At 34.3% G+C, this 27945-nt stretch overlaps 1 protein-coding gene across 1 annotated transcript; it reads left to right on the top strand.

Moving 5' to 3' along the window:
* The first annotated feature begins 1 nt into the window (after position 1).
* LOC133283964 (MADS-box transcription factor 23-like) lies at positions 2 to 24211 on the top strand. Its single transcript, XM_061480898.1, has 7 exons — positions 2 to 183; positions 12827 to 12905; positions 22100 to 22161; positions 23490 to 23589; positions 23712 to 23753; positions 23842 to 23925; positions 24053 to 24211. Exons 1-7 carry the CDS (start codon positions 2 to 4, stop codon positions 24209 to 24211), a joined length of 708 nt encoding a protein of 235 aa, XP_061336882.1.
* The last annotated feature ends 3734 nt before the right edge of the window (positions 24212 to 27945 follow it).

Below are 27945 nucleotides of genomic sequence, written 5' to 3'. Positions count from 1 at the left end.
AATGGGAAGAGGTAAGATTGTGATTCGAAGGATCGACAATTCCACAAGCAGGCAAGTGACTTTCTCAAAGAGGAGAAAGGGATTGATCAAGAAAGCAAAAGAGCTAGCAATCCTCTGCGATGCAGAAGTTGGACTTATGATATACTCCAGCACTGGGAAGCTTTACGAATATGCAAGCACCAGGTTGGTCATGATTTTTTTTGCAATGGATATTTATGTGTTTCCGTACTCTATATATGTTCCTGTGAACAGATATCATGACCGTACAAGTCTGTTATCCGTACCTTAATTTAATTCGTCCCTATTTGTCTGAAATTTAATCTGTGTTTGTTTTAATTTAGTTTATGTTAACATATCTCTTACTTGAAGACTACATTAATGAAACAAATATGCATGGATATAAGTTCAAATAGACCACGTTCTAGGAATATGCTTTGACAGTCCTATATATAATATGATAGTTATATATCATCACTTTTCTCAAATTCCTAATAATAGTTAAGCTGAACCAGGATCAATGCTGCCAGTTCTATTCTGGGAGAGTATCAAACAGAATAAAGATCCTTTGATCTTACACATGCACTATATGTTGAAGTCTAATGAAAAAAAATAACTGGGGTTTGATTCTGATAATATTGATTTCCAGGACTAACTATCTAAAAGCTTAAAGGGTTAAGTGAAACCTTATGTTTGAGCCTAACCTTCCTGTGTGCTCATCCAAAGAGGGGACTCCAAAGAAGAGATCTATATTGACTTGTATTCTATGATTTCTTTCAGTCGACCTTCATAGTCTTGAGTCTTAACTCACCAATCCAACAAAACGTAGGATGAACTGAAGAATATTGAGAGAACTGTATCTGAAAACTTCTTGGCCATGCAAATATGGTTCATTTAGCAAATGATAGTTCAAGGAAATATTATTAGGTGCAAAACTAGAAATTTAAGGTAGAACTTTTATGCTCATATAAAGTAGGACATCTCGTCGTATTATCCACCAAACACATTGGCCAGTTAAGCTGAAATCCACATAGATATATAGTTTGGTTTTGAATAATTTTAGATATCTTAATTTTACCAATTTTAGAAGGTTGAATAAAAGTGTGCATGATTCCAATTGCATAACTTTAGCCATTGTCAATCTGAATGATTTTAGTTGATACCATGCCTTTTTAGTCGATGTCAAGTTAGGTAGCTGTACCATCCCAAAAGCAATATTCAAGTCACATTTAGGATCGTTATCATTGGCAAGTGCATGCATCAGATAAAGTGTTGGCACCACTAGTTTTTGATATGGACAACCTTATAATATAATTAAACCTAGCTAACTAAGCAACTTTGATTTGGTAGGTTTCATTGTCATTACTATTCTTGCTTTGTGTATATCCTTGTCAAGTTGTCAGGGTGGGACTTGGGATGAGTTCCTTTTCTTTCTTGTATTCTTGCTGCCTAGTCTTGGACCACGGTAATCAATAAACCTTTGTCTGCTTGGAATTTCAAGCGCTTACATGCTAGTAGATGCACTGAACCCTTGTAACTCCCCGTAGAATAAAAGTTCTTCTGCATAAGCTTGTAAAAAATGTATTTATTATGATATAGTTTTTTTATGATTTTTTTAAAGTCACTTTTTTTATGATAAAAACACTAAAATTATTTGTTTATCGTTACAGTCTTTCTTATATAAAAAAACATATCTAATTATCTTTAAAATACATTTTTCTAAAAAAAAAAATATAAACAAATGAACCCTAAATTTGTAATACAAGGAAATTGTACTTATTTAACATTTTTTTGTGATACTTATTTAATATATTACAAAAAACACAAAGCGAGCTTCTTAATGTGTTAAATCATACATGTCAAGTTAAACATCATACCTGCTAAATCATTCTATGTTTGCTTATTTGGAGGAAGGATTCAAATTTGTTGTTTCCTTCTGTGTTCTACTGAATAATGATAATTAAAAAAAAAAACAAAAACAAAAAAACAAAAAAAAAACTCCTTTAACTGACAATATTTCTCTGGTAACTGTGAGTTTCATTTGCTAAGTTGTCACTATTTAATTGGAAGAATAGGAAAGAAGACAGGAAAATAATGAGACAACAAATTTGACTCCCCTACAGGAGCAATATTAAGTAGCAAGAGCATCAATCATCTCCTTCTCATAAAACACTAAGGGTGTACATGACAACCTTATCGGAATTAGTTTTTTTTTTTTTTTTTTTTTTCATTTATGTTCCCAGGAACAGAAATTGATATAAAACTTGTTTGTTAAAACCAATTTACTTTTTTGTTCTCGGGATGAATCGATTTAATTTTTGTGCTGTAGAAAAAAGAATCAATTATTTTTTTGGTTTCTGGACACAAAATGAAAAACACTTGCCTCTCTCAATCACTCTCCAACATTACCATCATCACCACCACCATCTCCATTATTCCGACACAACCACCACCACCATCATTGCCGCTGTCGCCGTACCACCAATGTTGTCGTCACCATCACCACCACCATCATCATCATCTCGACACGGCCACTGCCATCATCGTTGCCACTGTCGCTGTACCACCAGTGTTGTCGTCACCACCACGACTATGTCAGCGCCGCCATCAATACCATCACCATCATCTTCACCGCAAACATTATCGTTACTACCACCACCATCGTCACCAACCACCACTACCATCGCTGCAGCCACTGCTGTCACCATCACCCCCACTATCATCACCACACCACCACCGTCACCGCAGCTACAGACGTCACAACCGCCATGCCACCATTGCTGCCACTATCACCATCACCACCATCGTCGTAGCCACTGCCGTCATCACCACTGCCGCCGCCACCACCACCATCATCGCAGCCACTGCAGTCACCACCACCATCATGCCATCATCTCCACCACCACCACACCATATGAAAAGATAAGGAAAGTGATGATCCAAAGTAATTAGGGTTCGTGGTCAATGAACCTTAATGGAAAGTAAGAAAAAAATGAAAGGAAAAGAAAAGATAAAATAAATAAAAGTAAGATTAAAAAAATAAAAGAAATAAAAATAATATAAACATAAAGATAGATAAGAGAAAATTAAATAAAAATAGATAAACAAAAGAGAAATATAAAATAGAGAGGAAAAATAATTAAATAAAGAAATAAAAGATAATATTGAGAAAATTACTAAATAGAGACGATCTAGAACATATGAAGAAAAATGGGCTCATCCATTCATAGTGCTAATATCTTTTCTCCAATCCATTCTAAGATACACCATCCGCCAATCTATCACTCCTTTGAATTTTGTTATACTACTTTCCCCTAAGTTTCGGTCAATATATCTTCCTTTATGTGTTATGCTCTTCTAACAAATTTTTGTTCTCATGGGTGCATCTAGTGGTCTTTGCATTATATGCTCAAACCATCTCAATCTATGTTTTTTCATCTTTTTAGCCATCCATACTACTCCTACCTTTCATCCAATAACTTCATTTCTTATTTTATTCATCTTTGTATAACTACACATCCAACTTAGCACCCTTGATTCACCTACTCCCATTTTGTGCTTTGTATGTGCTGGTTAACATTCAACTTCGTATAATATTGCAGATTTTTCTACTATTCTATAAAACTTTCCTTTTAGCCTCGGTGAAATTTTGCGATTGCATAAAAACCCTAATGCATCACGTCATTTTATTCAATCTGCTGTAATTCTATGTTTTGCACCCTCATCAATCTCTCAACCCTTTTGCAAAATAGATTCCAGTTATATCTAAAAATATCTTTCTTGAGTATTTTATTCACGAAATCTTAATCTCCATTTCTTGCTAGAATATTCTCGCAATTCATACACTCAGTGTTATTGGAACTTAGCATATATCCTTTAGGGAGCGTTTGGTTGAGGAGAAATTTTATGAATAATAGGAAAATGTTATATATAGGGAAATGGTTGGAAAGTGAGATAGGTAGGAAAATGTAAAAAAATGTTGTTTGGTTGGAAAAAAATTTACCGGAGAAATTAGGTAACTTTTTTAAAATCTATGTTTGGTTGTAGGTAAAATATAGATGAGAAAATTAGGTAACTTTACGAAAATAACCCTGTTTGTAAAATTTATTTACGGTGGCATGCTACTCTACCCGTACACATCAAGTCAAATCCCAATGTTCATCTCTTCTCATCCAACTACACCAACCATCTTCTCCATTTTGTCCCAAATCTCCATCTGGGTCATTTAGTTTTGGTGCCTCTTTTCAACCTTTTACTTCATTCATTAGTTTTGGTGGGTGCTTCTAAACTCTTTGTTGGGAAAGGTGACTTTTGGGTACCCAGTTAAACAATTCTTTTGTCAAACCCAGAAATGAAAGCTACCTCCTTTGCTGTTGTGTACCTTTGATTCATTTCAACCACGTGTCTTTGAGTTGTTCCTTGTAGTGTATTGAAGGGCATGGTCTTTTTGTTGTGTGTGAGTGATTCTGTTACTTGTTATACTACTTAGTTTCACATCTTCTTGAGGGAAAGTAGAATGGGATCTGTAATGAGGTTCACTCTGTTGGAGAGTTCAATTTGGATGCCAAGTGGCTCATAGATCCCAAACAACTACGAGAAGGGTACGCTCGTCTTTGGGCACCTTTTCCTTGTGAGAAAATATCCAGCTTTTCACTAATACCACCTACGAGAAGGGTAACTTTGGCCGGCAATATGTCTTCAAATTGATATGCAAATACGTTTGCTAGGAAACCCATTTAGATAGCTAAGTCAGGAGCCACCTTCAACCAAACGTAGATATCTGATTTTCCCACTACTCATTTATCTATCATTCTCAACAAATGCCTTCAATCAAACAGCCCCTTAGATTATAGACTCCTCACATGATTAAGTGATTTTTTTTTGTAAAAAATAATAATTCTAAGCTTTGCATTTTTTTATACAATGATGACAAATAAGTTCGAATATAAAACTTTGTACAAATTGACCAAATTCCTCACCACTAACCTATTCCTTGTAGCTTAAAATTGTATATTTTTAACTTTATAATTAGGTCTCTCTTTCTTCTTTTGTTCTTCGTTGTTCGTTCTTATAATCTCACCTGGTGCCCAAACAATTACTAAGTGTCTTTTTGAATGTTTATTATATAACTTTATCGTAACATTTTGATGATGATGTTGAAGCACAACTGAAGAAAGAACTAAATGCTAGTGAAACATTTGAAATTGATTTGATTATTGTCTCGAATCATGATTGATTACTGTGTCAGATTATAGAAGAACAAGAAAAAACATTTTACCTTGCAATTGTATAAAATTAAAATTCTAGAAAAAAAATAAAGATAATGAACTTAAAAAAAGTAATAATTTTTTATTTTTATTTCGACCCGATTACAATAACTGAAGCAACCCAACCTTGGATTGGTATGTTTCAAGTTGGTTAAATTTTTTCCAAAATCCAAATCAAACCGATCCAGTTGGATTTGGATTTGATCCGTTTATTTATCTTTTTCTTTCCTTTTCATTTCAAACTCCAACCCAACCAATCCCGTGATCACCCCTACTCATCGATTGAAAACTTTAGTCCAGCTCCCACTCATAGCACTTAATGGTATATGTAAACCTCTAGGTTTGGAAAATGACGAAAGATTTGAGTAGGTTGTATTAAATCACGTGTTTAATTCCATTGTATAAAAAAAAATGGTATATGTAAGACCCATTACATGAAGAATTCTTTGAATGAATGTCATGGATGACAATCTTCTGAATAGACCTCTGCCTATATTTGAGGATTCCATGCATGTTATTGGTACCTTGACAAGTAATATCAGAATAACAAACAATTTTAACCCAAACAAAGAGTTCAGATTTCATTTGGAAGTACTGGTGACTATTAGGTGTGAAAGTGGGTTGGGCTGGGCTGGGCCAAGCTTTTCTCCGAAAAACCCAAATCTACGTCAAAAAATTTCAATTTGGCCTGACCCAAGCTTAGTATGAGTCTAACTGTTAGCCCGGCTTGACCCGTTTATAAAAACACAAATGGCCTGACTTGGCCCGTTAGGTTTTTAATTTTTAACTTTCAAGCAGAACCATGAATCAACTTTACAAAGTACTCAAATTTTGTTGCTACACTAAAAACCATAATTTCAACATCCAAATAGAATCATGAATCATAACAAAACTCATACAATATGCATTTAAGTCATTTTCAAAAGCAAAATGCTCAAACTAAATAACATATATTTCATCAGATCCAACAAACAAATCCATACTATGTAAATTAAAATAACTACATGAATCTAACAAACACATCATGATGCTTGTAGTAAGTATAACCTTTCCCAAAAATCTTTTAATATATTCATATACACAATCTAACATGTTGAGATGTTGGTTCCTCCTATATAAGAAATAAAGTAAGATTTCTATTAAAATATAATCGAATATAATTAAGTTATAAATAATTGTAATTGATTAAATTTATATCTTTTGTTTTTTCTTCAAGGCATACGTACTCTATTTTATTTTATTTAAAATAAATAGTACAATATAGGCCGGCATGTAGGCCTATAGGCCCGGCCTTTTGAAAGTGAGCCTACGACCTTTTTATTAAACAGGCTTTTTTAAGGCCCAAGTCCGACCTATTATACAAAATATACTAGGTCATGTCTGGCCTGATATAGGTCGAGCCGTAGGCCAGCCCGACCCAGTTTCACCCCTAGTGACTATTCCTAATTAATTATGAGGTCTGTAACTTCCAAATTAATTTTCTCTTATATATATATATATATATATATATATATATATATATATATATATATATATATATATATGAGGGTTATATTTGCCAAAAAAAAATTACTTACAAATTCTTACAAACTACGTTATATATTCCCGAAAGTACACTAGGTTATATTATGTATTTTTGAAAGTAAATAATGTAATTTGCAAGAATTTGTAAAAAAAATTTGTAAACGAATTCTTTTTCATATATATATATATATATATATATACTTCTTATAGGAAGACGAGCATTAACTAGTGGTATTGCTTCTTTTGTGACTGGAAGCACTAATTGAGATTTAACGGAGAATGATTATATATACTTGTTATATTTAAGTTGGTACTGGTAGTCCTCCTTAAAAATAGTACAAGTCCAATATTACCCTTTAAAAAAATAAAAATCTCATAATTAGTTCTTGAGAAAAAAAAAGGTAATTAATAAAAATAACAAATTTAATTTTAAAAAATTCAAAAAATGCTTGTCTTGTATGAGAAATTTTCCATAATACATAGACGTGTGTATTTATTATTGTCTTGTATTCAATTGTATTGACAGTGAATTTTTCTACTATAATATTGTACATTTATATAAATTTTCTGTGATTTAAATATGTAGACATGTATACCTAGCTTTTAATTAGGGGTGGCAATACAGGTATTGACCCGCGGGTTGACCCGTGACCCGACCCGCCAAATCACGTGTCGTGTCAACCCGCGGGTCAGGGCGGGTCGTGTCAGGGTTGTATAAATGTGACCCGTTTTTTTTCGTGTCGGGTCACGTGTCAACGCGCGGGTTTGCGTGTCAACCCGCACAGTGTAATTTTTTTATTAAATATTTTATTATACTATTATTTTTATTCATTTATATATTGATATATATAGTTATTGTTTAGTATGGAAAAGAATAGAAGGAACTAAAAATCTCAAAAAACAGAAGCTAATCTTTTTTTATTTTTATTTTTATTTTTTATTGTTTTTAATTTATTTATTTTTCAAAATATCCCACTTTTTTTTAAATTTTAATTTTTGCGGGTCGTGTCGTGTCGACCCGTGACCCGCAACGGGTCGTGCCAGGGTTCGTGTTTTGTGATCCGTTTAAAAACGGGTCGTGACAGGGTCATGTCAAATAGTGTACAGGTCGAAAACGTGTCGTGTCGTATCGGGTTGACCCGTATTGCTAGCTCTACTTTTAATCGGACAAAAACCACACAATTAAACAATGCGAACAAGCAGTACTTGAATCGATTAATTAAATTTCCAATAGATCAGTTGGGATATACAAAAAAAGTTTACGAACAAAGATTAATTTCACATTAAGACATAAAAACACCTAAGAAAAGAGGGGGATGGGGAACAAAGATAGCTTGTGAGCATAAAGGTAATATTTTCACTTCAAAAGTTTCAAGTAATCTTTCCACTATTTTGACTCTTTATGACCAGTTACAGAATATTTGACATATGATGTAATAGGCTATTATATCCTGTTTTTATCCATTATTTATAAATTATGAGATCAATATCAACATCAACAATATATTTAACCCAAACTAGTTAGGGTTGGTGGAAAATGAACCCAAATGAAAAATTAAGAAAAAATAAATAAATAAAAAATACATGTAACATTATCCACTAAAAAAATAGCATAAACAATTGAAAAGAAAAATAAATTAAAAGAAAGTGAAAATAAAGATATATAAGAGAACAAAAAAGAATAATAAGTTAAAAATAAAAAATAAGAAAGGAAAAATGAAATACATAAATAAATAAATAAGAGAAGAAATATTGAGAGGAGGAAAAGAAATAAAAGAAAAGATGAAAAGATATTAAAAAAAGCGAGGTAAAGAGAGAAAAGAAGTGATAAAGCGAAAAAAGAATAAAGATGGATCATCTGGAACATAGGAAGTGAAACGAGTTTACCCTCTATAATGCTAATAGCTTTCCTTCAATCCATCCTAACATATATCGTCCGTCAATCTATATCTCACTATATTAAGTCTTGTTTTACTACTTTTCTCGAAGTTTTGGTCTACCTTTTTCTCTCTTTGTTTCAAGCTTTTCATAACAAACTTTTGTTCTTACGGGAGCATATGCCCAAATCACCTCAACATATGTTCTCCTATCTTTTCAACCACCAGTATTACTCTTATTTTTCGTTGAATATCTTTATTTCTAATCTTATAATTCATCCTTGTAAGACCACACATCGACCTTAATATCTTTATTTCTGCTACTCTTATTTTATGTTCATGTTGCTGATGTGCTGGCCAATATTAGCTCCATTTAATATTGCAGGCTTTGCTGTAATTTTATAGAATTTTTCTTTTAGCATAAAGGAAATTTTGTTGTCAAACAAAAATCTTGATGCATTATGTCATTTCATCCACCTGCTCTGATTTTATGATTTACATTATTATTAATCTCTCCACCATTTTGTAAAATTGATTCCGGGTACCTAAAAGCATATTTCTTGAGTATCTCTTGTCCAAACATATGCAATGTCTTGCTATGACTTAGCGTAAATCCTTTAATTAAACTCCAACGTATTTTTCCACAATTCTAATTTCCTACCAGCTTTAATCTCATCAATAAACACAATATTATTTGTAAAAAAAAAAAAAGTATACCATGACAATTCCTCCTTAATCAAAATTAATAGGATATGATAGAAAGGTTTTTTTCCCGAAAGTGACCCCTTGCCTCCTTTAATCTTCTCCAAAAACGTGAGTCTCAACCATATCACTATCATTAGCCAGCACAGCTAACACCATTACCGCCGCCATTATGATATGCGTGTTTGAAGAAAAAATTATTAACTTCATCAAGCAACAAATATCTATCCCTATTATTGTGCGCAGTGTGCTTGACATAATTAATAATTATTTATATTTATTAAATAAATTAACTCGAGTTATAAATAAAGTTGAACTATTTTGTGTTGCATGTGACTCTGATTTTTTTTTTCATGTTAATGTTATTGTTTATGTTAATAACAAATTCAAAATTTATTTGCTGAAGATATAATTTTTTTCATTTTTGATTTTGTAAGTTATTTTCTGTATTTTAATATATTTTATTTAAAATTATGACTTTCATAATTTTTTAAATAATTTAAAATAGAGACTAATGTTTATTTAAGTCAAAAGAAAAAAGTACAACTTAAAAATTCATTTAAAAACTTATATAAAATTATATTAATAAAATATTTTGCATCAAACACCCTATATAATATGAGCTTATCAAAATTATATCATTTTCTATTCTTAATCAGCTCTCTTATATTTTATCTTATCCGTTTTTATTATATCCTCATGTCTTTTTTTTTTTGTAAATATATCCTCATGTCTTAATTACATGCTGATTAGTCTATTTTCCTTTTTTCCTTTTTAAAAAAATCTACATATATGAGTCCTTCACAGAAACCAACTAACGTATATTAGAAACTAATAAAAACAAAAAAAATCATGTTTCGATATGCAATATTGTTAGTTAATCAACAGGGTATATAAAAAAAGTAACGGTAGAAGATTTAAGAGAATTATTAAAATAATGGAAAAAGTTCCTTTCACGTACATTTTTAAAATAAGAAATACTAAATCACACTACATAATTTTCGTGATACGTCAAACAAATAAGTAAAAATAAACAGAGGAAAAAATGTGTATCATTTTAAAGGATGTAAAGTTGTGTCATTTTAAGTGAAAGAAAGAGATAGATAAAAGAGGAGAGAGTGAACAAAAAAATATAAAAGTATGAGTCTCACCATTTTGTGAGAGTGAAATGACATAAGTTGTGTCATTTAAAAGGAGAAATATTTTCCCGTAAATAAATGAGCCTCTTTCTTGTTAAGATACCTATTCCCTACTCTCTTAATAGTGAAGATATGATCCTACCTCAATGTGGTCTTGATTCTTGAACTTCTTCCCAAACCAACTTGTTTTGAAAATAATGTTTAAAGCTTGACTTACTTATCTTAACATAAAAATGACACCTTTTCATGCATCTAATCACCATTCTATTATTGCCATTCTTTGCCAAATACAGATTTTTCTTATGAACCATTGCATACTCTTTCACAGCATCCTCAACAAGGGCTTTAGAATTGAAAATAACGCCTATATCAAACTGTACCTATCAGTGTCTTCGGGCATCTTAAACATGGCATGGGGAATTTCTGCCGTTGTTGGTCTTCTTCATCATTATTAGGTGGATTGTCTATATCTTTCGAATCACCATCTCCGTTTTCAAAATCTACAACTGTGGTAGGCTCTAGGTTTCTTGATGAAGTTGCAAATCTCACAACATCACCTATCCCTGGGTCACTACTCACTATGATCAATATTTGCTTTTTCCTTAGCCTCTTGAGTAGGTTTTTGATAACCTTCCGGATCTTATGTCTATGGTGGCAATACACTAGTCCAATCCCATTCCTCATCATAATCACTGTCATCCAAAGAAATATCACTGCAACTGTCCTGCTCATCCTCTGTCTCAGCAATGTAATCTTCATCTTCGGTACATAATTTCTTCTTCCTCCACTTCACTCTCAGTATGCGTCTTCTTCTCCCTCCACTTGCACATAATTTATGTTTCATCCTTTGTATGGCTTCCTTCAACATTGCCAACTTCATCAACTTCAACTTCCCTGTCTCACGAATCAGGGTCCCCTTCAATCACCAAAGGTGTGTCTATTAGGTGCTCTACATAAACATCTATGGTCTCATATACGGGTGTTCATCAACCGATTCAAACTGCAATGACCAAACTAAAAAATTGATATCCGAATTAACCGAAAATCGAAAAAAAAAACTCATATACTTTAATTGGACTGGATCGATTTTCGGTTTGGTCGGTGAAAACCGATTCAATCCAAACTGAACCAATTTATTATGTATTTATTATTTTTGAAAGATGATGACTTGAAATCTATGGTTTTGTAGACTTGGAATCTAGGATGCTATTAATAGCAAATTATCTTGTTTTAATTTTTTATTGTCTATTAATCTATTTTAACTCTTAATGAATTTTAAGACTTGTTTTAGTTTAAAGACTTCAATTTTGTAGTAGTTTGTAACTTTGTATAGCTTTATTTTGATATAACTAGTGATTTATATGGCTAAAATGTTAGGCTTTTCAAAAAATCAAAAACCGATCTAATTCAAACCGAATAAGATTGAATTGGATTTAAATAAAAATTCAAATCAAATAAATAATTAAATGATCAAATCAAAAGGATTGGATCTGATGATTTTTACTTTAAAACCGATTCAATCCACGCTGCAAATCTCATACCCCTTTACATCAGCTGCAAACTTTAGGACCTCAGCATCATTGTTAATTGGGCTCAACCCATCATCTATTTGCGAAGAAGGTAAACGCTGAATCATCACAACATAATTACCTTGACTTAATACTATTCTTGTCTGGAATCACTGTAAAGTTCTACTCCATTGTTGTCTTGCTCCATTTCTTTACAAATTGAGCTATTGATGTTCCCAGACGAATGGTTCAAGTACTGGTCCTTCTGACTGAATACATCAGAGTCCATAATATAGCCGGTCAAGAAAGGTTGACGTCCATCCTACCCGAGAGAAAAATGCACAAATAAAAACAATTATTAATCACAAGTTGAATAGCAATAACATTGCCGATCCAATTAGTTTGTTATAAATGTATTATTGATATTGAATAACAGGAGCATTGAATTAGAGCCAGCAATGAGACACCAGTAAAACTAGAAAAATGATAAGTGCAAAATGGAAAGCTATAATTTTGCAACAATCACTTCATAATGTAATGAATCTCTTATCCATACTTAGTAAAGTTGTTTCATTAGTGAATCTTATGATATGGAGACTTCACAACCTTTGGCTGGCATGTATACGACCTTTATTAGATTACTTCAACATTTTTCTCATAGAAACGAAGCTGTCGATAAATATATCTTTTGATGGTGTGATATGCTGTGCTGTCACCATGTCTTCTCCTGATACAGCTTTCCATGATGAATGGTGCTTTTGACAATTTCGGAAAACAAAATTAAAAATGTGATTATTCTTTTATGTGACCAGCATGAAATCAGTGATCGAGAGATATAACATAAGCAAGGAGGCACATCAACAACGGACAAATCCAGAATCCGAAGTCAAGGTATGCTCTGTTAACCACTCTTCAGTATTGTCCCATTCCTTGTTCTTCATAAACGTTACAAGCAAAGTGTATTTGAAGTCTATCATCGTTTGTTTATTTATTCATGAGTTTTATCATTTTTTCTTTTACATGTAAAAGCAAAATTATCCCCCTCCCCTCAAATGAGCTAACCCTAATTTATGATATAGTGAGCTAACTAGATAAGTTTGGCCAATCTGTGACCCGTCAGCAATTATGAGAACAGAGACAGGACTGTACTTATTTTATCTAACATGATTACTCCATTACTCATGCGTCAAGTGTATCAATTGAATCCTACGCATTACCAAAACAACCATTTTCTAGCTTCATAGGCCATCAAGCCACCCTCCTTTTGAACAACACATAGCACAATAATGTGCAAATAGATTACATAGAACAACCTAAAAAATGAATGAACAAGCATGTGTACTATACGGAAATACAAATAAGAAACTTGTGAATACTTATCAATTATTTCAAGCTCCTTGCACATAATCACATAACTAGGAATCTATGAATATATGGAATCACATCTTGCATAATTGGTATCATACAGAATGCAAAATGTGAGATTAAACAATTTTCCAGTATTTTTAAATAAGAATTCCTGATTAATTACAAAGTTAAAAGTGTTATCCAATGATTGTAATATTTTGCATCATAAATTCAAGCATAATAAGCAAACAAGTAACTATAAAATAAGAGAGATCCACATGGTCATCAAATAAAGTTGATAAAATGTATCTTAACTACATCATGTGAAGTAACTAGGTATTGAAAAAGAAATAAGACAGGATAACCTCATATAATTCTTTTTTCAAAAGTACAGGAATCCTATATTTCCGTATGAAGCTGGTTGATGAAAAGCAACTCAAATGAAATAACACTACTTATATGGTGCTAAACTTCTTCGTTTGTCTGTAATCAACTTCCCCAAAAAGTTTAAGTATTCAAATGAAGGCTTAAGAATGATTTTATATCTAACACACCTCTCATGAAAGCCTTTTGGGCTTGAAGTGTGAATAATGCACTGTCCCATTTTTACTCTATGCTAAAATCCAATTTTTATTTAAAAGAATGGGGACTGCAAAAAAACAAATTGTTGACCTTTTAGTCATTAAGACTGATAGTATGATAAGAACCCACTCTACTAGAAATTGAGTTTTAGCACATGGTAGAAATAAGCCAGTGCATTCACCAAAAAAAAAAAAATGTATTATCGGCATTCCATGCCCAATGAGTTCTTACATGAGGAAGCGTGTTAAGAGATGTAATAAAACCATTTCTATGCCTTCACCCAACTACTGAAATGCAAGGATTGACCCATTTTTACCATATGCTGAAATGTAATTTATATTTATAAGAATGAGAGCAATAAGAATCGAATTCCCGATTGCTTGGTCAAAGAGACTTCAATACCATGTCAAAGACTGTTGGGTCCGTGGCCCATGATGGACCTGCCACAATTAGGTGTCTTAATCTCTTGTTTATAAGAGATGCTAAGATACTGAACCGTCAGAGCTAAGAGAGAGAAAATAGAGGCAGACATGAAGAAAGAAAAACGCGTAAGAGAAAGCGCAAGCCAGAGACGAAGATTCTCTGAAGAAGAAACCCGACACCATTGCTGAAGAAGAATAATACCCTATAGAGTAGGATTCCTATCCCCTTTACTAAGAGAAATGCTTGTTTGAGACACTTGTCTAACCCATCCTTCTAGAGGGTGAAGTCCTCTGGTTATTGAGTCAGAGTGAATCTTTTGTGCAATCCCATTTTTCATAGAGAAGTTTTTTTCGGACTTGGTCCCGTGTTTTATACTTCTCACATCGAAGAAGTTTTCCACGTTAAAAGTTTTGGTGTTCTCTGATTTTCTTATCTCTGTTTATTTTTGTTTCTATTGTTTGTTCATCAACACTTCCGCAAGCCTACCTGAAGAAGGCTGAGCTAATTGACACAAAGACCGGGCTGCAAAGTCTCAGGCTCCGAAACACAACAATGATATGGTATCAGAGTTCTTAGATCAAGGGCTCTGTGAGGTCAGAGATGAAGGCTGCCGTAACGCATGATGGTGACCTGTTCAAACTCACCACAAAGAACAAATCATGCTAGAAACCCATTATGGAAGATCATCTTTATTTCAAGGATTTATATAAACCTATTTTGAGCGCGGACAAGGCAGAAGAGAAGAGCGATAAAGAGTGGGATGTCCTGAATTAGAAAGTGGTCCCTATAATCCGCAAGTATATTGATAAAAGCTTGTTCAAGCATGTGTCGACCTACACAATCGCTCGCAAGTTGTGGACAAAGCTAGAATCCTTAATTCAAAAGAAGACGCCACGCAACAAAGCATACCTGGTGCGGCGACTTGTAAAGCTAGACTACAAGGACGGACAGAGCATGATTGAGCATCTGAATACATACAAATAGATTTTTAATCAGCTGACGATGATTGATATGAAGATTGATGACGAGTTGTAAGCACTTTTGCTACTCAGCTCGTTGCCTGAGAGCTGAGATACTTTGGTTGTGACACTCAGTAACTCAGCTCCAAAAGGAAAGATGACATTGGACTCAGTTGCAGACAGTTTGCTGAATGAAGATGGTAGGAGGAAAGAACGAGGTATAACCCATCATTATAAACGAATGTCGTTGAAAATCGTGGAAGAATGGCACACCGAGGTAGAAGTAAACGTCGTGGTCATGACAAGTCTAGAGGTCGGTCAAAGCCGAGGCCGAGCCTCAGATGCATTTATTATGGAAGACTGAGTCACTGGAAGTCTGAATGCCAAACTCTGAAGGAGGACTAGAGGACAAGCAATGTTAAGCTGGACGCGATAGATCCAAGGAAGAAAGAAGAGCAGAGCACCACGACTGTAGAAGCCAATGCCGAGGTCAATGTCTTCCTGATTGATGAAGACAACTATTTGAATGTGGCCTATGACGACTATTCATGGGTTGTGGACTCGGAAGCATCCTTCCATGTGACACCCCACAAGGAGTTCTTCTCATCATATCAAGGCGGCAACTTTGGTATCATGAGGATGGGTAACCAGGTTACCAGCAAGATAGTGGGAGTTGGAGAACTCACGATGATGACCAACATGAGCTGTAGACTAGTTCTGAACGAGGTCAGACACGTTCTTGATATGCAACTCAACCTCATCTCGGCAAGTAAGCTTGATGAAGCCGGGTTGGTAAATTACTTCGGTGGAGGAAGATGGAAACTCGCCAAAGGTAGCTTGGTGGTAGCTCGAGGTAAAAAGGAAGGATCTCTCTACGATGCAAAGGAAGGTCGGCAATGCATAGATCAATGTTATCCAAGACAAATCAAGTCTAGAGCTCTAGCACAGGAGACTTTGACACATGAGTGAGAAAGGTCTGCAAATTCTCATCAAGAAGGAACTGCTTCCAAACTTGAAAGGTCAACTCCTGAAGACATGCACACACTTAGTCGGCAAGCAATGCCGAGTTTCATTCTAGAGGCCAGACCAACCTAGAAGAAAGAGGTATGTTCTTGATCTTATCCATATTGACGTATATCCTATGTCAAAAAAATCTCTAGGTGGTGCATATTACTTCATCACATTCATTGATGATCACACCAGAAGAGTGTGTGTCCTTGCCAAATACGAAAGACCAAGTACTCCAAGCGTACAAAGAGTTCCATGCAAGGGCTGAAAGGGAGACTGAGAGGAAGTTGACAACGGCGGAGAATACCGAGGTCCATTCGAGATGTACTGCAGAGTGGCAGGTATAAAGCTGAAGAAGACACATCAATTGAATGGTGTAGCCGCAAAGATGAACCGGACTATCGAAGAACGAGTTTGAAGTATGTTGTCATATGCTAAGCTTCCCAAGGTGTTTTGGGGAGAAGTCGTTAAGACTGCAATTGACCTGGTAAACTGTCACCCTCAAGTCCTTTGGAAGGAGATATCCCAAAAGAAGTCTGGACTTGTTAAAAGGCAAAGTAAGAGCATATGAAGGAATTCAGGTGTCAGTCATTTGTGCATATTCCCAATGATGAACGAGCAAAGCTAGATGCAAAGACCAAGGAGTGTGTTTATCTCGGCTTACCAAAGGACGAGTTAGGTTATCATCTTTGGGACCCCGTCAATAGGAAGGTTGTGAGAACCTGAGATGTAGTGTTCTTGGAGAATTAGACTATTGAGGACATCCAGAGGCCCAAGGTCCGAGCTATAGTTTGTCAAGAAGACCTCGTCTCCCTGTCCGAGCTGAAGCAGGGGGGAAATACAATCAGCAAAATACTAAGGAGGGAGGACAACAGGAAGAGCCACCAACTAAAGGTGAGACAGAATCAGAACATATCAAAGTTCGAGGTGAAACAAAGCTGAGTCTCGAAGAGCAACCATAAACTCGACAATATGTTCGAGTTAGACGCCCTTCCATCAGATATCTTGCAGAAGAGTATACAATCAGTAGAAGAAGGAGAGCCTCAGAGTTATGAAGAGGTAGTGACCAGTGCTAAAAAGGAAGAATGAGAGAAAGCTATGCAAGATGAGATGAAATCCTTCTATGAGAATCACACCTTTAATCTAGTTGAGTTACCAAAGGGCATACATGTTTTAAAAAACAAATGGGTATACAAGCTCAAGGTGGAAGATAACAACCCAAAGCCGAGGTATAAAGCACGAATTGTGATGAAAAGGTACAATCAGAAGAAAGACAGATTTTGAGGAGATATTCTCATTAGTGGTGCGGATGACGTCAATCCGAACTATTCTAGGCATAGCGGCCACTCAAGACTTAGAGGTCGAACAACTTGATGTGAAGACGACTTTTCTTCATGAAGACCTAGGAGAAGAAATGTACATAGAGCAGTCCAAAGGTTTTGAAGTTCCGGTAAAGAATATCTGGCATGCTGAATTAAGAAGAGCTTGTACGGCCTGAAACAAGCACCTCGATAGTGGTGTAGAAAGTTCGAATCCTTCATGACTCAGCATGACTTCAAGAAGACTCGAGCAGATCATTGTATGTCTATCAAGAGGTATGATACCGCCGACTTAATCGTCCTCTTGCTCTACGTTGATGACATGCTAATAATAGGGAAAGACATGAGGAAGATTAATGCCCTCAAGAAAGCCTTCAGCAAGACGTTCGCTATGAAAGATCTTGACCTAGTAAGACAAATACTAGGGATGAAGATTGTCTGGGATCGCTCAAAGAAGCGGTTGTGGCTATCTCAGGAGATGTACATAGAGAAAATTTTGAAGAGATTCAATATGAACCAATCCAAGATGATTATTACTCCTCTGGAAGGACTCTTCAAGTTGAGTCAGAAACAAAGTCCAACCAGTGATGAAGAAAGAGAGGAGATGTCAAAGGTCTGATATCAGTCAGCTATAGGAAGCCTTATGTATTCAATGATACGCACAAGGCCTGACCTTGCTCATGCAGTCGAGGTTATAAGCCGATTTTTGTTGAACCCGGGAAAGTAATATTGGGACGTTGTCAAATGGATATTCATATATCTCAAAAGCACAGTAAGCATGTGTTTCAGTTTTGGAAGAGGAAAACCCGAGTTAGAAGTCGACTCGGATGCCGACTTAGGTGGAGATGACGTTTCGAGGAAGTCGACCACAGGTTACCTGACTGCCTTTATGGGGGGAGCTATTTCCTAACAGTCCAAAATCCAAAAGTGTGTCTCCTTGTCTACTATCGAGACCGAGTATATTGCTGCAACTGAAGCTTGTAAGGAGCTAGTGTGGATGAAGAGTTTCCTACAAGAGCTCGGCCACATTCAGGAGAAGTATATGCTGAAGTGTGATAACCAGAGCGCTATACACTTAGCGAAGAACTAAACTTTCCATGCACGATCAAAGCACATAGACATGCGCTACCATTGGATCCGAGATGGGATAGAAAAGAAGTTTCTGCAGCTCGATAAGGTGCATACCGATCTGAACTGGTCGGACATGAAGCAAGACGGTACCAACATGGAAGTTTGAAGATTGCTGTGAAGGTGCCAAATTGACTACCTTGGCCCCATACCCCGAATGAAGGGATATCCTCCCCTTTGGGCACGGAGGGGGAGATTTGTTGGGTCTGTGGCCCATGATGGACTTGGCCCAATTAATAGGTGCCATGATCTCTTGTTTATAAGAGATGCTTAGATGCTGAGCCGTCAGAGCCAAGAGAGAGAAAACAGAGGCAAACATGAAGAAAGAAAAAAGTGCAAGAGAAAGCTCAAGCCAGAGACGAAGGTCCTCTGAGGAAGAAACCCAATGTCATTGCTGAAGAAGAAGAATGCCTTGTAAAGTAGAATTCCTATCCCTTTTACAGAGAGAAACATTTGTTTGAGACACTTGTCTAACCCATCTTTCTAGAGGTTGAAGTCCTCTGGTTATTGAGTCAAAGTGAATCTTTTGTGTAATCCAATTTTTTATAGTGGAATTTTTCTGGACTTGGTCCCATGATTTTTACTCTTCACATCGAAGAGGTTTTTCACGTTAAATTTTTTGGTGTTCTCTGATTTCCTTGTCTCTATTTATTTTCGTTTTTGTTGTTTGTTCATCAACACTTCCACAAGCCAACCTGAAGAAGGCCAAGCTATTCGACATAGAGGTTGGGCTGCAAAGTGCCGGTCTCCGAGACACAACAAAGGCCAACTCCACAAAAGCTTAAGTTGTTATGTAAAAACTCATGATTAATTTTATATCTAACAGTTAACACTAGCTGGTATAGAACTACTTTGAGAAGAATGAAATTTAGAAAAATTGATTATGAAAAAATTACTTTAGATAGAATGAGTTTTATGCTTAGGAATGTTCACTTAAAAGATTTTGTAAGAGATGAGTTTGTTCAATAGTGTTCATTAAAATTGTCCATTCACAAAACCAATTTTTAATCACAATTTATTTTTAAAAATGCAAAGATAAGACCACATACAAAGATTTTCTTCACCACTATCTTCTCGCAAGTCAGGATTTCATAGGGAGTGGTTTTGTGTGTGAAAATACTTTAATAAAAAATAAAGCTTTCTGCTGTGTCAGTATTTATTATTTTAATAAGGACAAACTGGTTCCTTGAACCTAAAATGCATTTTGGGCAAAAGTATCAAAAAGCTACTTCTGCCAAAATACAGTGAGGACAACAGAATGCATTTTGGGAATAGACAAACCATTTTTGTCCACCAGAATTAATTCCAGGGGGCAAGAATGCATTCTTATCCTCCAGAATTATCAAGAATTAATTGTGAGCATTTCAATAGTGTTATTGATATCTTACAGATTAAGAATAACAAAAGAATACAACACATAAATTGCTTATGCAAGACAAATGTTAGTCTGGATCAAGCATGATTCCTAAGATCTAACTTCAATCACAGTTAACAATTACATGTATTTTTGTTATAATTAATATTCTAGAATCCTAATTAGCCAAGTCAAACGAACTATTTTTTAATGGAGTTATGAACTGCCATATGAACATAACTCTATTAGGAAATAGTTTGTTTGTTTTGACTGAACAGTATTACTAGAATATATTCAAGCATCAAGCCAAACAGTATTACCAGTGCTCTTTATAATATTTATGAGCAGAGATGGCAGAGTTGGTATATGATGGTACCACTAATCAAGAAATACCAAAATTCCAGTGAAAATATTGGGACAAGCCCTTACAGAGACCACTCTTATTTGCAAGATTAATGATAACAGTAACACAAATGACTAAGTCTCAAGGTCAGACCCTATGAGGTACCGTAATTAAAATACTGTCATTAACGATGACACAAAACCATTCACCAAGCTGTGCTGCGGATTCGATTTTCCCTCCTGACATTCCTTAATGAGGAAAAGACCCCCACTCCTCACCAAGCTCTCCTACTCCACCAAGCTGTTGCTAATCAGATGTCCCCCCACCATCCTCCAACTTTTCCTTTATAACCAACTCTCCAACATGGTTCCCTCCCACTACCTTTTCTCCATTCAGCGCATTCCACGTGTAGCTCCTAATAACAAACTCATTCTCCACATTTTCCTTAAGTTCCTCAATGGCATTTACCTTGCTCTCCTGATTTTCCTTGGGCCTCCCATTATGGGCTTTGTTCTGTTTTTTCCTTCTATGCTCATAAACTAATTTCAAGGTCCAACAATATATAAGAACGATTTATATTCTAAAATAATATGAGAAAGTTCTTTGCTGTTCAGTTCAGTCCCACATTGATTTCAGTTCAAGTTCTCTATTGTCTAGTCCCAATCCTGAACCATTGCCACTTTTTCTTTTGGTTACTGATATCAGTTGCACATCTAAAATTTTAAACCTCATTAATTAACTTGCAAACCCCAAAAATTATATAAATCTCATCACAAGCAATGATGCAATTGCATACATAAAAGTGATACACAAGTTGCCAGCATTTATCATTGCATTAAAACCATAGGTTCGCTCAAATGAGCCTTATGCATCATTTGACCCAAGAACCTGCTTGGGATGAAAGGAAAAGCAGAGAAGGGTGAGGAAGGGTTGGAATTAGCATTCTGAAACAGAGTAAGGTTAAGAAGGAAATCCATTCCCACCTTCTTCCCTTTCAAATGGTAACAATTTTATTACCTCCATGTTGGAAGAAAAAGGAAACGAATATCACCAAAACAATCCATAGTGAATTAAACATAAACAAACAGAGTTGATGGAGAACAAGGCCTTTTTATGTAAAATTTTATTTTGGAGCTAGGGTTTTATGTAAATTATGATTGTTAATTTAGGGGACTTTAATTTGCAAGGTTGGGGATTTCGTGTTTTGCCTGAACTGGATATTACTTTCCTAGTTTTCTCTTAGTAAGGCAAGAACCTTATTCCTTAGGAATTTGAAGGGACTATAAATGTCCCTCCTGTCAAACTTTTAGGGTTTTTTTTTGGACATTAAGTAATCAAGATTTCGTGAGTAATCTTTACTATTCTCTGTAGTGGCTCCATATTATATGGCAAATGGAAACACCATATTGGCCTTATAAAAACAAAGAAACAATTACATCTGGTTATTGCTTATTATAAATTTGACTCTCAATTTCTAAATTTACACCACAACGATTTCATATCTCATTGTGGATCATGCTGAAGCATTCTGTTAAGATTTAACTCAAAATGAAGAAAATCATCTCTTTGCATTTTTTGCCTTTGCATCACTCATCTACATCATTTTTCTTGATAATTGATAGTTTTGGCAAAGGGAGGCAGAAATTTTAAGGCAGCAAATACAGAATCTACAAGAAAACCATCGGTACAACCCTTCCTACTAAGTTATTAAGCAATTTTTTTTTTATAATTTTACAAAGTATATACCAGGTATTGTTCTGGAAGGGCTTCAGCATCAGACAATAAGGTATTACCGTACTACAGTAGGTTGGTGTGTCATGGCATGCTGCACTGAATCCAACAAAATGTCCATGATATATTATTAAGATTTGATTGTCACTGCAAATTCCATTTAGTCTCCAATCATTAGAAATAAATTTCCAATCCCTGCTAACGAAATAATCTTCCATTGCAAAAAAAACTAAAAATTAGATAAAAAGAAACAAGAAGTGAGCAAAGTCAATCCAAACTTCCAAACTAAGGCATGCATATATTTAAACCACTTTCATTATACTAAATTTATATTTCAGTAGCTTTGATAGAGCCCTTGGAACTGGGGAAAGAAATGCAATTGTTAATGCCATACACTGCCAGTAAATATCCACTAGTGTTTGTTACCCTGCCAATACAACCGAATAAAATTTACTACCATAACCACTTAAATATCTAAAAAAATTTAAAAATAAAATAAAGTTGACAAACCTAAATATTAAAAAAAATGAAGACAAAAGGTAAAAGGAAAGACATACAATAAAATATTCCTTCTATACATATAATATGAGTGGCACTTATAGAAGTGAGATTGATTTGTAGAAGTAAACATGGACCAGCAGATTGAAATCCTCTGGTTCTATATCAGTGAGTTTATGGATAACAAGAACATCACAAATTATAAAAGTATAGGTTCTTCAAAAAAAAAAAAAACATCATCTTGTACAACCTATTTGGAAGAGACACCACTTAAATATTTGAATCACACATAAAAAACTGCCTTGCTCTGAATTAGTCACGCTAGTATTTTTTTTTTTTCCCAGAATAGCATGAAATGAAAAATAGTCCATACAGAAGCAGCACTCACTTTCCTCGCCATCTTAGACTATTGCCAATAAACATGAATAAAATGACCCACCAGGAACCATCCATAAGGAAGGCTTTGGTAGAAGTGAAAACTCTTCTACCTTCTTTTCTTCTGTTTTTTCTCTTAATTTTTTGGGAATTAGATAAAGGGAAAGAAAAACAAAACCTCACATGTAAATCCCATGATTATGCACACAACAAATCAATTGAATACAAATTCTACTATGGAGCTACCACATCAATCAAACACTAATCTAATACATCATGCAATATACTCCAAAATAGAAAAAAGAAATATTTTCGTTTTTTGTTATTAATGGTGACTAATTGAAGAGAACAAAATCGCACATCTCATTAACCTCTATGCATGAGAACATTAACATTCTGAGGACACAGGCAATTGATGGGAGAACAGCTTTACGGTTTGAGTGTCAGAAACCTACAAGATCTAGAGAATCAACTGGAAATGAGTCTCCAAGGTGTCCGCATGAAAAAGGTCAACTACTTTTTAGATTCACACTGAGAAGGAATGAAGATAAATGTGCTAGATTGGTTAATCTCATTAAGGACCATGCTAAACACTAGAAAGCAATTAACAAGTTTTGTCAAATTCTGCAGGAACAAATTCTTACGGATGAAATCCAAGAGCTGAATCGAAAGGTCTTTCTCAGTAGTGATCTTCACAAAATTCCCTCTAAAAATTTTATAACAGTGACTGACTTATATATTTTGTTTTTCTAAAATACAGGGCAACATTATCCATCAGGAAAATGTGGAACTTTATAAGAAGGTAAACCTCATTCAACAAGAAAATACACAACTATGCAAAAAGGTAGCCTAGTTAGTTAATCTGCATGGCATCCCCAAAAATTACAAGACTTACATTCACTTTGGCCATGAAGTGTGACAAATGACAATAGAAAGCACAGATTGCTTGACAATGAAGCTTGATGTCCCAGGTCTATGACACAGCTGATATGGCCACAACAAGCAAAAATGCATTTGTTCCACTTCCATATGGTATTCATGCAGGAGGGGATCCATATGCATTCATCCAACTTCAGTTATCCCAGCCAGAGCAAGAAGCCTGTGAGACATCAGGCAGTGCCACAAAATGAAGGTCAAAGTCTTCTTTGGTATGACATTTTAGCAACACATTTGGAAAAGAAAGATATAATGATATCGCAGCATAATAATCACATCCAAAGAAGTGAAGACTGAAAAGTTCTTGTGGTTGAATCTTACTCAGTACTGACATCACTGAGAGAATCCCAGCAGAGAAGAATGCACTTCCTGAAATTGGATGGGTTAGATAAAAGCTAATCAGTACAATGACATTTGCATGTAAAATTGCACTATAGGAAATCTTGAATAATATGGCATGGACATTATATCTTCCTTCTGTAACCAACAATTCCTTGCAGATAAATTACAAAATATATGAGAAATCCCACACAAATGCTTCTTTTTTAACCACACAAAAACACTAAGAATAGCTATAGAGTTTACATTCTATGTCATTCAGCATATATCTTTGCAAAAGAAATCACACTTCCTCTACTCTTTCCCTCTCCCTTCCTCCTCCGCTCTAAAGAAGAACAAAGAGATTACTACTCAAAGGGGTATATTTGGCAAGTTTACCTTCCCCTCTTTTTCTCTCATCTTAAAAAAGGAAAAAAAAAGGAGTAGTTGCTGTAAATGACAATGCAGAAGTTATTTAATATGAGAAGGTTATATTTACAATTTTTTTATTTACAAACTAAACTGTGTCTTATTAGTAAGACACTCTTGAGTAGATAATATAGTTTGTAAGTTTGTAAAATAAAAATTTGTCAATATAATTTTACTCATCAGCTATAGCTATACTTTTTATTTTATTTTTTTGTTAAAAGAAGTGTTTCAATAACGGAATAATAAACTCTCATGTTAAGCAAAATCATTAGTACTTCACTTGTGCTACTGAAGTGACGCTCTTTATCGCCATTCCGTTCATTCCAAGTCAAACTATGCGGTTTCTCACAGCTATCTCCAATATACACATTGACTTTGCCCTTCCACAATGTCAGTGACTACAAGAAATTCTCTTCCTCATATGCAATTTTCTGTGCATGGCTAAAAAACCTACAACAGAATCTTATCCATAGCTTCACACAACTGCAAATTCACACTTAGCACATGTTAATTCTATCCATCACCTCTAAAGATACAACAGCATTTCATTGACAACATTCTTAGATAATAGTTTGATTTAAAGCATTAATACCTTGCTTGTTTATAGCTCTATAGCTGCAACAAGTTGTAGCAATCGAGATAGAATTTCGATGTTGTGCTCTTTCTGGATACAAAGAATAAATGTGCATGCACAGCAATCAAACAATGGAATCAACGATATCTGCATTGGTGCGAAAAGAGAATATGAAGGTTGAAGAAGAAGAAAGGGTTCTTACTTATTAGTTCTCAGTTGTTACCTGCACAGTAAATATCGCGGGAGAGGAACAAAATATCTTACCGCAAAATCGTTTTTTATATTTTTTAATTAATCATTAATATGAGTGGTCCAAGCGTCCAAGTCCTCGTGTATTCAACGCCAAACGCGTTACCTTCCACTTTCTACCTAAACGCTTATTCGGCGCATTCATTACGCATTTTTCAAAGGAGCTATTTGCGTGATTACATATTTATTATTTTGATTTTTAATGTATACGTCTTTATAACTTCTAATGAACAACATAGCCATATATTTGGTTGGATTGAATTTAAAATATTATATAATAAAACTTTTAAATTAAATTTTAATTATTTAGAGTATTACAGTAATAAGAATTTCTCATAGTAAAGGATTTTAAAACTTATTAGAATTACATTGTGTCCAAAGTCAAGTTAATGCTCTAATCATGATTACTTGATTACTCTTAGAAGGACACCTCATTGTCTCGAAAAAAATCAAAATCAAAATCGGTCAATTAGAGAGAGATATTTTAAGATTTAATTAAAGAGGAAAGTTATACTTACAACTTATTTTTGTTTATAACTTTTTACAATCATAATTTTAACCATTGATTTTCGTCAATCAACGGTTATTATTTTCATAAATTAAATTTATTTATTAATTATTAATTTACAATAAATAATAACCGTTGATTGACGAAAATTAACGATTAAAATTATGATTGTAAAAAGTTGTAAACAAAAATAAGTTAGAAGTATAATCTTCTTCTGAAAAAGGAAAAGTATAGACAAAACTTCTCATTTGATACTAGCATTATCAGTAAAAAGGAAAAGTATAAAGTTTCACATTATTATAAATAGTAATTAACTGTCATTATATCATAAGTTGCTACTTGTTCCACATTATATAAATTAAAAAGAAAAAAAACTGAGTTTTTTTTATAAATTAAGAATCAAATAATTAGTGAAACAAATTAAGTTTAAAATTTTCGAAAAAAAATAAAACCGATTGAAGACAATTTTAATTTTATTTTTAGCCCATTTTTTAAAAAATAAATAAATAAATATTAACTAGAGCAGGTCAGTGTGGACCATCATATTCTTACTCTCATTTTTTTTTTTTTTTTTGACTTTTTCATATTTCTTCCTACATAATGCAAGCATGATTTCTTAACACTGTACTTTTCACATCGGCTTCTCATTTCATATCAGCATCTGATTCATGGGACGGTTGTTGCTTTATGCAAAAGAATAACAAGAAGTGAAACGTAGCTACGCATCTCAAAAAGAGAGAGATAAAGCAGATTTCTGTATATAATAATAATTCCAGATATCACTAACAGGAGCTTTCCAAAATAACCAAATCCAACCGAATTAAATTGGAATTGAAATTAAACGGACTTAAAAATTAAACTGAACTAAAAGAATTGGTTTGAAAAACCGATTTGTAAACAATTTGAAACTGGTTCGGAATCAATTTAATACTAGTTTGGAATTCGTTTGCACATCCAAACAGGTTCTTAAACATAAATTGATTCTGAAGTTCTGAACCAGTATGAGAAAAAAAAAAAAAGTTCGGTAAATTTGGTTTGGAACCAAATCGATTTAAGCCAAAAAAGAAAAGAAAAAGAAGAAGTTTGGATCGATGCCCATCCTTACCATTAGCATATTCTTTTTTATACAAGTAAACTAAGGAATGTACACCACAGCCACACCTCACCAAAAGGATAAACAAGCAAGCCAGTATGCTAGGCTCATTACAATTATGCAAAGGCATTATATATTTTCATCTCTCATCTCTCTCGCATTTCGGATTAGTCTCAAAGAGTCAAATTTTGTAGAGATACTGAAAGGAACCAACTGGCTTCAAAGATGTAATTAAGGTAAGGTTAACACACACAGAAAATATGCAAATGCATTATAGATCTTCACAATTTCTTGTCATTTCAGTAGTCAAGAAGTCATTAATCTATTATTAGACATACATATCATATATACAAGGGTGATTCCTAAGAAAGGAAGTTACTTGTACAGCCCAAGAATTTGCATTCTATTCTTTGATCATTATAATCCTTAACAAAGTTCACTTGAAGAGCATCTCTTTCTTTTCTTTTTCACCTCAGAAAATATGAAGGGGGGTTTCATATTTATGAGTTAGACATGCTCTATTTCACTGACTAGAGAGTGAAGCATCATGTGTGATGAGACCTGGGTAGCCAACTGCTTCATGTTTTGCAGTGAGAATCCAACCGGTGGTGGAGCGCAGCAACACTTAACATATAAGACAAGCAGAATGGCAGCAATCAAAAGATTGCACAGTAATAAGAATAGATGAAGTCCTGGCAGATCCAGTTTAATAAACAAATTCTCAATTAATTAATAGATCTTTGGTATAATCATATAT

This window comes from Gastrolobium bilobum, unplaced genomic scaffold (genome assembly GCF_033153095.1).
Source record: "Gastrolobium bilobum isolate Gb01-03AN ecotype WA unplaced genomic scaffold, APGP_CSIRO_Gbil_v1 utg1266, whole genome shotgun sequence".
Taxonomy (NCBI): domain Eukaryota; kingdom Viridiplantae; phylum Streptophyta; class Magnoliopsida; order Fabales; family Fabaceae; genus Gastrolobium; species Gastrolobium bilobum.
Note: the sequence above shows the minus strand (reverse complement) of the source record. Positions and strands in the feature narration are given on the sequence as shown.